Here is a 14,035-nt window from a genome sequence, read left to right as displayed (position 1 = left end):
TGAAAATGCTATTTCTAACAAATGCGGCAAACCAATGAAAATGCTATTTCTAACAAATGCGGCAAACCAATGAAAATGCTATTTCTAACAAATGCGGCAAACCAATGAAAATGCTATTTCTAACAAATGCGGCAAACCAATGAAAATGCTATTTCTAACAAATGCGACAAACCAATGAAAATGCTATTTCTAACAAATGCGGCAAACCAATGAAAATGCTATTTCTAACAAATGCGACAGACTAATGAAAATGCTATTTCTAACAAATGCGACAGACTAATGAAAATGCTATTTCTAACAAATGCGACAAACCAATGAAAATGCTATTTCTAACAAATGCGACAAACCAATGAAAATGCTATTTCTAACAAATGCGACAGACCAATGAAAATGCTATTTCTAACAAATGTGACAAACCAATGAAAATGCTATTTCTAACAAATGTGACAGACCAATGAAAATGCTATTTCTAACAAATGTGACAGACCAATGAAAATGCTATTTCTAACAAATGTGACAGACCAATGAAAATGCTATTTCTAACAAACGTGACAGACCAATGAACATGCTATTTCTAACAAATGTGACAGACCACAAACATGATCGACTCAGCACTAAGCAAAGCATTTCATAATAGCATGAGGATATTTAAAAATAGTGCAGGTTTTCAAATCTCATCAACAAATTTATTCCAAACTGACGTTCGAATATGGACATTTTTACTTATAGAAATATGTTTGTTAATTTCTTTTCACCACGAATAGAAAATGCTACACAAAGAGACTAATGTAGTTTTGTCTGCTTGGTAGCAATTCAACCTTTTTGAGTCATTTATGTTGGAGTAGGTATTGTAAATGATACATTGTATATCGATCTATATGTATAAGGTTGAACATTTTTCTTGCTCTGACATTGATATTAAAAGCACACTTTTCTTTTAATAAATTAAAACGAACTTCTTAATACACTCAGTCATGCACATGGAAGCAACTACATGAAAGTGTACTAATGTGCATATTTCTTTAAAAAACAAGTATTAATTACTTATTCATTTATGTTTTTTTTATTAAATGATTTCATTTCACTATTACGCTGAATTCTATTTATGCATAGTTTTTACATTCTTCATAATTTCGTAGAATATAAGATAAAAATGTTTTAGCATGCAGAAATATATATATATATATATAATTTTTAGCAAAAACCCAGGCAAAATATAAATAAGAACACATCATATGGTGTATTTCCTTAGGTGTTACGATTGTTTCATAACAATTTGGACAAATGTAAACATATCATTAAAAAATATTTCAAAAATAGTTACTCTTCAGACACTAAAATACATTCATCATTTATATGAATATATTCAAAATACCTGTTTTAAGGGATCAAGCAATTAGACTCACCTCTTTCTCATCCTTTTATTTTTATTTCTTGATTTATTTTTTCGATTACCTTCAAATTATGTATCGCTTTTTCATATTTTTAGATGATACTTATACAATTTCCTACCTTTACATTCATTTAATCTGTTTTAATGCAGTTTTTTCGAATTTTTATAATTATTTTTTTTCCACTCTGATTTATTTAGTTGATTTGCTCCCTAAATCCTAAACTATGCCTTCAAAATTTTAGTCTTCTTATATATCCAATTATTCATTTCTCAATTTGCCTTAGTTTTTTATAAATTTTTATTTATGTTATATTTTTGTTTATCCTTTTCTTTTGATTGCTATTTTTAAAGAAAAACTTATTAAAAGGTTTATTTAAATAATTTTTAATTAATATTTATCTTCACCTAATGCTGGTTATGTAATTACTTTAAATGTTAAATCTATTATTTCAAGTCTTATTTTAATATAAACATGTTATTTTATTTATTTATTTATTTTTTAAATTTTTACTATTCCCGTAAAATTCAGTATTCCGAGACAGTGTAAGTGACATAACTCGATTTTGCCTACATTTAGCGATTCATAATTTTATCGAAATTCCATTATATTTATAATTCAATATTTTGATTTGTCTTTATTAATCTCCTAGGCTTAATTTTAAAACCTTGTAGTTCTCACATTATTCTCTTTATAGCAATCTAGGTTAAATTTATTAATTAAATTCTGATTTAGTCTATTTTAATCCATTAAAATCTGATCATCATTTGCAATTACTTAATATTTTATTTTTTTTGTTTTTTTTAAATGCTATTGAAATATTTCAGGTGTTAGTTTATTACCAATAACAATTATTAAATTTAAATTTTATTATATTTCCCTTATTTAGGTTATATTTAGTTTAGTTTATGTTAAGGTAGCGACCTACTATTTTATTTATTGCACCATTCAAAAATACCCATATTAAATTTTAAATTCACTTTTTACACTTACATTTCACAACATATTCTTTAATTATTATTGTTTACATATTATTTTCATCAGGTCTAAGGCCTGACAATAGGAATTTATTTCTATGTAGACAGCTTTGTATAACATCAAACTTTTTGTTTAAAAATTCTTCTTTAGAATTCACTATGTTGTATGACTCAAGTAAGCATAGAGTACATCTTTTTCATTTACTAGGTTTATATTTTCTAGCTTTATCCACTACTGATCATTTTAATTCAAGTTCTATTTTATTCTTACATAATTCCCTAACCCAATCACTTAATGCAGTTGTGTTTCTCTTCTTATTTTTGATATTTATTCTTGTTCTATCCTTATCTTCATTCTAATTTGGTTCCTTCTATGGCCCAATGTTAAATGATGCAATATGGTTTCGTTATCTGTCCTTGAACTTACATGCAGGTCCCCCTCTTTTTATCTTTTTACTATTATCCACTTTAACTTCACATTTGTATACAATTTTAGAAACTAAGCAATTGCCTTCCAATGGACATTCATTAGGTTGTCTACAATTAGAGTTTTTCTTAATATTTAATTCACCTGATTCAATCTTACTATTATTCACTATTTTGTTAATTTTACCACTATTTCAACTAATTATAATTTTACTTAAATTTGCAATGGTTGAGAATAAAAGTTTAACTGTGTTCTTATTAATGATTTTCAGTGTATGTGCGAAAAGTCTCAACTAAACTCCTCTCTGAATATGTAGTCTACAGAGTAGAAAGTGGATACATAGGATATTTGGACCCGTAGCACACTTTCAATTTGGTTTTTAGCCGGCAAAAATTGTGCTAAAAGGCCAAAATTGAAAACAACCGACCGACCTTATGTTATATATTCAATCATCGAGGTTATCCTTGAGGGGTACCAAATTGAGCTTTTGTTACATTTGAATATGTTATATAGAGTTCTTCATTTAGGGGCACATTTTACGTTTTCTATATAACATAAGAACGATTCCGTGTGCGTATGATTGTCTCTAATATAAATGGTTGTGTGTTTGATTATCATAAAGGGAATCGTGTATGTGACATGTAATTTCTGAACCTACCTCTGTTTCTTCTCGCTGTTGGATCATCTGGGAATTTCTCATCCTGGAGGGAGACTTGATACCTGTTTGACGAAGATTTATCACTCCAAGACGATGAAATGGTTTTATAGATTTTATTTCACTTTCCCCAGAGGTCCTGCAGCAGGTGTAAAGTGAAATCTCTTGTGTGGGCACTTCTTCACACACGTCAGGGGGAGACCATGGAAGAACGTCCGTCTTCTTCAAAGCTCAAATCAAATCTCCCAGATCTAGCCAACCACGTCACACATACATAATTTGGTCAGCTGACCTTTGGTTCTGGTAAACGTGTCTACCTCCACGTTTACTCACCTCTCTCTCTTTCTCTCTCTCTCTCCCTCTCTCCTTCTCTATTCTCTTATAGAGACACAGAGAGAGAAAATAGAAAGAGTAAGAAAGCCAGAGAGGGGGGAGAGATGCTCGTTAACACTTAGAAGGGAAAGACGAATAAAACGTTATGCCTGCTGTAACATTTGTGCATGCTCAAAAAAAAAAAATTTGATTTTTAACCTTTTGTATCCATCTTTTGGTAGCTCAGATAGTAACGATTCTGGAGATATGAATAACGACTAAGGTTGGAGCACTAAACATTCTGGTTTCAATTCAAGTGGAAGTTACCCAAATCAAATCAAAGTTTATAAATTTTAAAATCATTACTATATATTGGATTAGCCTGAATGCTCGACATTACCCTCATGTTTGGAGGTGTGTGTTGAGCCAAAAAAAAAAAAAATTGGTAGTAGGCAGGAAGGCTTGAACCAGTGACAAGAAGGCGGAAAAGTGAAAGAAAATCTGATGTTTTACTGCTTCTCCATGACACGACCGGAAGTTCGGAACATTAAAATTAGGTAAAGTCAATCCAACCGATACAATGACTTGTAAAAATGGCTCGCAAAAAATTGACCCCTCCTTGTAGAAAACTGCCCAGTTGAGAGTGAAGGACAATGTTTTTGGCCAATTTTTCAGTATTTGTCATCCAAGATATCAAGCTTCAAAATGATACCGATCTTGTGAAAATCGGTCACCTCTGTCGAAAGTTTTAGGCAGATGTACATACATTTAAACAGATAGGTGAGATTTATATTCTAGATAATAATCAACAGAAAATCGGCTCAATAAGTCAGTGTGAATCAAAATATAATATTTACGCATATTTTCTGACTGGGCAATGCCGGGCAGCCTGCTAGTAAATAAAAGATTCAGAAAGAGTGTCAAATCTAATAGGTCCTGCACTGTTGCATCTTTGTAGTTTATGAGTACTTTAATGAAATGTGCTCTCAACATATATACTTTTGACTAACCCAACAAGCAGAAAAATACCATGCCTTTACTCTTGCGATTCCCAGATGTTGGAAAACCTTTTACTGTAATACAGAGGTTCTCAACCAGAGGTAAATTTACCTCTGGAGATAAAAAATGATATAGTCAGGAGTAAAATAATTATAGTACCTGATGATTTAAAAATAATTATTTCTTTTCAGAGTCTGTCATATCGAAGAAACGTACATACTTAGATTCATATGTCCAATATGCCTTTGGCTTCGTTATTGTCTATAATATTATTTTTATACAAAACCTAAAGTCTTAAACAATGAAAAGGTTCTTTTTGACATACTTATATTTCTGTCACTGTATAATGACTATGAAATTTTTTTGTATAGGAGTAGGGAGTAAATAAAGCCGAGTAAGTCACTGATGGAGGAAAGGTTGAGAATAGCTGCTCTAATAGTTTTTTCCTTTCGACTGCTAGACTTTGGAATTCCCTTCTTGTTTCCTGTTTTGCTGACAATGCTAACTTGCGTAACTTGATGTGAACAAACATCTTACTGCTCAACTCCACACAGTCCAGTGTTAGACATGATCCTAAACATCCCAGTGGTAATATGCCTTGTTTTGAGTGTAAAACGTTTTTTAAAATTGCCAAGGCAGAAAACAGTAGGGTTACCCATGAGTTTTTCACATAAAGAACTGCAGAAGCATGAAGCTACAAATAATTATTTTATTCATAGTGAAGAGGAAAATAGCAGTTTAATACCTTTCCCCACAATAGATCACAATAGATCAACTGGATTTGAACTTGACATCATGGTCAGGATATCACACTAATGTCATTTGCATGATTCCCAAGATTTAATGGGAATCAAAAGCTTAACTAAATCAAACCAGATTATATTAAAACTTAATTTACTTTATTATTAATTCATGCAGTTAATTTTAAGATCAATTAATCATGTCATTCAGCCGAAATAACCAAAACAGTGACAAAGAAATGAAGCAGTTATATCAATCAAACTAATATTCCAACAAAGGTCATTGAACCTGACTGGTATTTTCTGACAACTAAACAGCTTTTCAAGAATCACATGACTGTACACGTTTTGCAGTTAAACAAGATTAAACTGATTCTTAATATAGATAGTGTCATCTCATATAAACTCACTAAGCACATACACACATGCATGAGCCTATATATATGTATAAATAACTTGGTAAAACATTCCAAAGTCACACAAGCATTCACTTAATTTGTATTGTTTTATTGCAGCAGCTTACACGTGTTTCGTTGGATGGTATGAACAGCCCAAATAAATCATCAGAGACTTGCATTAGTTTCTCAGAAAAGAAAAAAAAAAAAAAAGGGTTTTTGCCCCCCCCCCCGGATTAAAAAGGATAAGTAATGTCAAAATGAATTGGAAACTTTCCTAACTCATAAGAGAAAACATAAGACATAAAAGCTAAAAAAAAAAAATCTAGTAAAATCTTACTTATAGAAAAATATTGAAACCTACCACTATGAAAAAAAAAATATGCATTAATTCAGACTCACAAGGAGACCAAATCCGCAGATGCCACCATATTTGGATCATATATATATATATATATATATATATATATATATATTAAAAGTCAAAATTCTTTGAGTATAAATTTACAATACTTAAAGTAAATATAGTTGAAAACCCAATCACTGATCTATAACTTAACTTTATCTAACCAGACTATATTAAAACTTAATTTGCTTTATTATTACTTTATTCAAAAAATACTAAGACAAATTGTCATTTAACCGAAATCACCAAAAATAGTGACAAAGAAATGAAACAGTTACAGCAATCAATCCATATATATATATATATATATATAATATAAAGCTGAATGTGTGTGTGTGTGTGTGTGTGTCTGGTCATGAATAGGCTCCTATATGGTTGACTATTAAAGAAAACTGATCACATACAATGATAGAAGATGTATCGAGACACGGGAATGGGTATGTTTGATCTGGCAGAACGGTGGTTCATTAAAATTGTGGGGTCTGCGTTTGCGCCTGGTCCACAAAGTATGGAAAAAAAAAAGTAAAAATTAAAAAAAAAAAACATTTACAAGTGTTTTTGATATAGATGTACATAAGAATACTTTGATAAGTATGTTTTAACTTAAATAGGGATGGTATAATAAAATTGTGGGGTCTGCTTTTGCGCTTGGTCTCCATAGATTGGAAATAGGCACAAACTTTAATAAAGACTTTTCATATCTATCTGCGTAAGTATACTTTGATAATTATGTTTCAGTTTGAAGAAATATGGTATAATAAAATTATGGGGTGTTCGTACGCACATGACCTCCATAGAATGAAAATATGTCACAAAGTTTTTTAATATAGATCCACAAAATATTGTGATAAGTGTTTCAGTGTAAACAGGTATGGTATAATAAATTATGGGGTTTATCTATCTTATTTTTACTTTCATCATATTTTGCTTTGGTTTTGACACCCCCAAATTTACAACCCTTCCTTTTCATAACCTATCATACTTTCATAAATCAGAGTCCATTTTCTGTAGGCTGTTTTTGAACCCAGTCAACAACAGGTACTTTTGCTAGTATTTATATATATATATATATATATATATGTCATCCACATACAGTACTGTTTCGCTGTATCATTGCTCATCAGTGCAGCTAGACAGGGGGGGTAAGAAAAAACCGTCCTCTCATGATGAGATCGGTTCTATGCATGCGTCAGACGACGTCATAACCTGATTTAGTTTAAATATTTGAAGAACTGACACAATTTCATGTACGTCGTGTTAGCTCAGTTGGTTAGAGCGTTGGGTCATTATCTAAACGTTTTGGGTTCGAATCGTGGTGTGAGATGTCTTTTTTTTTTTTTTTTTTGATTTTTTAAATTTTAATATTGAAATAGGGTTATTTAAGCCATTTTTCACATAGCGTTCGTTTTTCTTTCTTTTTTTTTTTTACTTTGCTTATTCATAGGTTTTCATTAACACCCACCCAACTCCGCCGACCACACATACCCAAAAACACCCGGATACCCACCGATTTTTTAAATTCTAATATTGAAACAGGCTTATATAAGGCATTTTTCACATGTTTTTTTTTTTTGTTTTTATTTTTCAGAAGATTTAACGTTCGTTTTTCTGTTTTCTTTTTTGTTTGTGTTTTACAGATTTTTACATTTAATATCGTTCGTTTGTCTTACGTTAGTTTTTTTGTGTTTTTTTTTTACTTCGCTTATTCTTTTCATGTACGTCGCGTTAACTCAGTTGGTTAGCGTGTTGGTTCATTATCTAAATGTTTTGGGTTCGAATCGTGGTGTGAGATGTCTTCTTTTTTTTTTTTCGATTCTTTAAATTTAAATATTGAACCAGTGTTATTTAAGCCATTTTTCATGTAACGTTCGTTTTTCTGTTTTTTTTTTTGTTTTTTTACTTTGCTTATCCACCCCCAACCACACACCCAAAAACACCCGGATACCCACCGATTTTTAAAATTTTAATATCGAAACAGGCTTATTTAAGCCATTTTTCACGTGTTCGTTTTTTACATTTAACATCGTTCGTTTGACTTACGTTAGTTTTTTTTTTTGATGTTTTGATTACCCCCCCCTGTTTAAGTTTTAACGTTCGTTTTTATATTTTCTTTTTTTACTTCGCTTATAACAAACAAACATGGTCATTGACCTCATTTGCTGAATAGCTATTGCTTACGTCGTCGTTGTCGTAACGCTCGACGACTTCTGTGCAGGCACCTGACAATTTGGTTCTTGAATAAATTCAAACATCTTTCAGTAACTCATTCTGGCTGGCCGAACGGTTCATGTTTTTTTCACATTTTATTTTCAAACTTCGCCTCAGCGCTTCGGGTTTGATCCTACCAACTTTTACCCCCTCCCCGGTTTCTTTTTTATTTAACAGCACACACACCTCCAAACACCCGGGCAATGCCGGGTACCCCTGCTAGTCTATAAATATAAAAGCGAAAATGTATGTATGCATGTATGTGTGTTCGCTTTTTCTGTATGTCTACAAAAGGCTTTTTCCAGAGAAGTGGTCGTTCACTTCACAACTTTTTAAAACTTTTTATATCACATATAAATCGTAATATCTCACAGTTAACAACGAAGCTCGCCTGTCTATTTAATTTGCTCGATTTCGGGAAGATAAATATTCAACATTTGTCACTCACCGCATGTGGGTTAGTCTTTTTCCTATAACATCTTGGGGGGGGAGCGTTCAGCAGTCTCGCAGTCAAATTTGACCTCATTAACTCATTAAAACGGGCACCTGCCAAATCCAAGTAATTAAATAAATTCAAACGTGTTTCCGTTAGCATCTTGTGATGGGGCAATGGTTAACGTCGCATGTTTTTTTTTTTGTTTTTTTTTCACACTTTAATTTACAACTTTGCCTTAACGGTTCGGGTTCGATCCTCATACTTACTTTTTTTTTTTAACCCCACCTCCAAACACCCGGACAACGCCAGGTACCCCTCGCTAGTTACATATAAAAGCGAAAATGTTTGTTTGTGTGTGTTTTCGTGTATGTCCAAGAAAGGCATTTTTCCAAGAACCGATCGGTCGCCTCACAACTTCTTTAAACTTTTTGTATCGCGCCTAAATGATAATATCTACGAGTTAACAACCGGGGTCACCTATTTAATTTTCCCGACTTTGAAAAGATAAATATTCAACAATTTTCGATCGCCGCATGTGCATTAAGCTTTTTCGTATAAAAAAAGAAGCGAACAGACTCGCGGTAAATAAAACACTGTCCTACACTCAAAGTTGACGTCATTAACTCAAAAAGGGCACCTGCCATTAAATGTCGAACGTTTTTTTTTTCACACTTTATTATTTTCCAACTGCGCGTCAAGGCTTCGTTTTTTTTTAACAAACACCCGGCCAACGATTTTTATTTTCATTTACCCAAAAGCACACACACCTACAAACACCCGGGCAACACCGGGTACCCCCCCTGCTAGTATATATATATATATATATATATATATGTATGTATGTGCGTATGCGACTTCACATCATCATTATTATTTGTTCTTTATTATTGGCTGTTCATCAAGTAATAAAACAAATAAATAATTTAATGAAGTCACCAAATTTCATTTTTTGTATAAACAATGAAGTTATTTCTTCTTTTATGCCCAAGCAATACCGGCTAGATGCAGCTAGTTTTGCATAAAAAAAATTTTTTTTTAAATTGTTGTTTTAAAAATATCTTTTTTCATAAAAATCTATTAAAGTTGAAGCAAAAATGCAAAAAGAATTCATTGAGAAAAATCTATAAGTAAAAAGACTTTAAACAAAATATTAAAAAAAAAAAAGAAAAAAAAAGAGCTCACTAAGAAAACAGGTTATGAATAAAGGTCTCCCCCCCCCCACACTCTGTACATTGTGTCAGTTCCTTTATTATCTTTCAGTCATGTTAAACCTGAAAAAATAAAATTATCCAGCTGACATTTTAACTTATCCTGATAGTTGTTTTGTAAAGACACCATATAAGGATGAGAGCGAGCATAAATTACCACTGGTTAGAGACTGCAGAGCTCAAGGTCACAAGCAGAGGTCACATTGAGCAATACAAAAAAGAAAAAAAAAAAAAATGAAAAATTTTAACAATTGAGAACAGAGAACATATTTAACTCAAAGGATAAGCATGAATACATAGTTTTAAATCTATATTTAAACAAAATAATTTCACACAAGTTAATTGAACATTACAGAAAATTGCTGAACACCGTTTTTCTTTTGACTATTTTTTTATACTTATATCTTTTCCTATGCTTCCATTGGTGTGCCTTCCAGTCTTCTTCCGTTGTCGTCTTCATTTTTGGTGACGTTTTTCATGTAGTTATATGTAACTAGACTAGCCCTAACCCTATCACCCATATTTATCATTATTTAAATACCATTTGATATTTTTTTCTTTCTTTCTCTATGTATTATCAAACAAAACTCCCATGAGCAAAATTTCTTTCCCCAAGACCTGTCCGCCTATGAAACAATACCATAGGGCTAATTACAGCGTGGTCATTTTCAAGTCCAATGTTAACAAATTCTTAAGCCGTCCCATAATTTCAGCAAAGATCCAACCAGTCTGCAATCCTTAAGATGTTGGTTTCACCATTTCTTACACAAATCATTAATCTTTGTCCTTGAGTGGCCTTTGAGCCTTGATGAGCAGTGATTCTTTGATATGGAAAAAAAAAATGCTAATTTCTTTTTTTTCTTTTTTTTAGAGGTAAGTGAAGTTTGGCCCAACTAGTAAATCAGCTACAGGCATCAAATCTAATATATTAGACTAGTAAACGTATGACTCGTTGGGTTACAACCACTATCAGTACTTTTTCTTTGATTTTATTTGAAAATTCATAAACTTTGACATCTTTAAGATATTCTTCTTGCATAGTTAAAATAAATCTTTTTACATCTAGATTATTTTCATTATTCTTATAGGGAACTATCACCATTATTGCATAGAACTATTATTATTATTATTATTGCATAGAACTATTATTATTATTATTGTTCTTATTATTGCATAGTACTATTAGTATTATTATTGTTCTTAAGAATTATTAGTATTATCTCTATCTCTCTTTCGCAGCCTTGTGGCCAAGATCAAAGTGTAGTATCTGCCCCCCCCCGCCTCGACACAAATGAATTATTGTACCATTTTATTGTTATCTTTTTTGTTTTTACACGTCAATAAAAAATGTTTTAAAAATTGGGAGTTAAGTAGGACGTCCCCCAATATGAAAGGGTGAATGCGGTATTATGGTGAAAGAAGATACTAGCTGGGAGAAACTTTTGACTTTTTAGTCCTGAAGTGACAAGGATGACCAACGACCCCCACAATCTCCCCTTTTGAGTTGGCCATGTGCCTAAGTTTTTTGTTCATCGTTGATTTTGACTGTATTTTTAACATGAATAAAAGATTTAATATCTCAAAGTGTAGTATCTGTTCTTCAGATGCGGCACTTCCATTTCTTGTTCTCTTTCAGTGGAGGAGAAATCCTTCACAACTGAGACAATTTTTATTTTTGTACCTAGGCTTTGGGACATAGTTGCTGATTCACTGTTTTTGAGTGTGACTATGTCCCAAAGCCTAGCTAATAATAATAAAGGGTTGGGTTCGAGACTCCTAACAAACGGTTCCCCAGTTCGATACAAAACACCTGACGAAGGCCAGAGGGCAAAACGGCCGAAATGTTGTGACAATAACAACCAGTCCGACAATCTCAATCAATGAAAACACCTCATCTCAAAAACACAGAGAATTACAGTTCACACTATTAACCAATGCTCCATTGTTCTTAACTATTCAAAGCGGTTAAGTCATCTTTTCATGGACTTCACCTATTTTGGGTCTACAATCTCTAGTTCAGTCACCATCAAACCAAGATCAACACCAACATAACAAAAACAGCAGGAGTCATGTTCAAACTAAGCAAGCGAATATGGAACATCTCAAGGCTAACTGAGAGGTTTGCATGTTCAATACCCTCATCTATGGCAGTCAGACATGGACCACCTACGCAAGACATAAGTGAACAGCGTCCACATGAGGTATATGCATTACATTCTAAAATTGATAAAGTGGCAAAACAGGATCCCCGACACTAGATTACGTGGACGAAACAACATGTGCAGCATGCATGCAATACTCTCTGAAAGACAGCTGCAATGGTTGGGACGTGTCAGGAGGATGGACACGGAATGCATCCCTAAAGCACTTCTCTATGGCAAGCTGGTTATGAGCAGAAGAAACGCAGGGGGACTCCAAACTACGCTTCTTAGATGTTTGCAAGAGGGACCTAAAGCAATGTAATATCACCCTCCTGGCTGAAAATTGCCCGATTTGACGACTGGCAGTATGATAGGGCACATCCAATGCAGAAGCTGCGTGAAAGGAAGCAATTGCAGTGAAGAAAATCAGGCGGAAGCAGCAACATAAGCAGACCCAGCAGCCATACACCTTCAGCTGCACCAAGTGTGGAAGGACTGCCATTCCCAAGTTGGACTGTATAGCCATTCTCAGCAGTGCAACTAGACACCAGAGCTACACTATCGTCTCTCAAGACGGACGATTGACGATGAGGTTAAAAGACAGGTCATGTTTTAGACAGAAGGTTAACTATGGCTGAGAAGCCAGATTGTGAGAAAAAAGTCTGTGATACAAATAGGTGAATGTGATGATTGGTTATTGAACTGTAGTAAGTAAATCTAGGTATATAACAAAAAAAAAAAAAAATGAAGCCACAAATTATCTGTATTTTCATTTATTAAACAAAATTACTGAGATTATTTAATCTCTGAAATCTGTCAACTTCTGTTGGGAAGCAAAGAAAAGGGCAGAAAAGATAGAAGTCAGAGAAAATGTCCAATGATTGTAACCTGCTTTATTTTATTGACTGTGGCATGAAGTCTATTACTATTTTCATAATTATTCAGTGAAAATGAGCTTTAAGGGTCCCATCGAAGCCAGAGTGTAAATGATGCCCCAATCAAGCTTCAACCATCTTTTTTTTCAATACAAATTTGCTCCATGAATGCGTTGTTATTCCTGAAACATTTTTGATAAAATACCGCTTTCGCTTGAAAATATATCTGATCTAAGATCGTAAAGAGATATTTACCTGCACCTGCTCCCATGAGAATGAGGTTGTCATGGTCCCGAAAGTTGTGTACAATGGCGGCATCATATCCGGCACTTTCAACATTGAGGATCTGCAAATAAACAGATAGAAATTAATGCACATCTTAAAAATGATTAATGAAGTAAAAATGTTATGTCTCTGAATTTTGGAGATGAGGATTGATAATTCGTATTATTTGAAATACTGTTTGCTTTCCTTTCAAAAACAACTTCATAGTTAGGAAGAAGTGAAAGTCAGGGGGTGGAAGGTCAGAAGAGTAGGGAGGATAGGAGAATTTCATAGTAAGACACACCCATGCTATTGATCTGACGTCTCGTGTGTTGTGAACACAGTGTTCTCCTTGAGGAGGAGAAGGATACCTTTGCTAATCTTGCCTTCTTTGCTTTTGATAGCTTCTCTTAATTTCCTCAAAGTGAAGCAGAACATGTTCCTGTAATGTTGTACCCTTTGCCAGAAAATTTCATCACTATCTACTCCGTTCTAGCCCCAAAAGATTGAGTATTCCCTTGCCAACAGAGAGTTGCACCCTTGTCTTTTTGGGAGATGGTAAGTCCAAGTGCTTCCACTGCATTGACAGAGCTCTGGTCTC

The 14,035-nt window shown here is 33.1% G+C and overlaps 1 protein-coding gene across 4 annotated transcripts in view; it reads right to left on the bottom strand.

The window, feature by feature from the left end:
• Positions 1 to 14,035, bottom strand: part of LOC145287807 (E3 ubiquitin-protein ligase RNF13-like) — a 287,508-nt gene that overhangs the window by 82,918 nt on the left and 190,555 nt on the right. For all 4 annotated transcript variants that reach the window (XM_080135655.1, XM_080135654.1, XM_080135652.1 and 1 more), the window contains one exon: positions 13,426 to 13,516. In XM_080135655.1, the coding sequence (XP_079991781.1) occupies positions 13,426 to 13,516 (91 nt within the window). The remainder of the gene's footprint in view (positions 1 to 13,425; positions 13,517 to 14,035) is intronic.

Source organism: Euprymna scolopes, chromosome 11 (assembly GCF_053919585.1).
Source record: "Euprymna scolopes isolate OS-2025 chromosome 11, ASM5391958v1, whole genome shotgun sequence".
Lineage (NCBI taxonomy): Eukaryota > Metazoa > Mollusca > Cephalopoda > Sepiida > Sepiolidae > Euprymna > Euprymna scolopes.
This window is presented reverse-complemented; position numbering and strand designations above follow the sequence as displayed.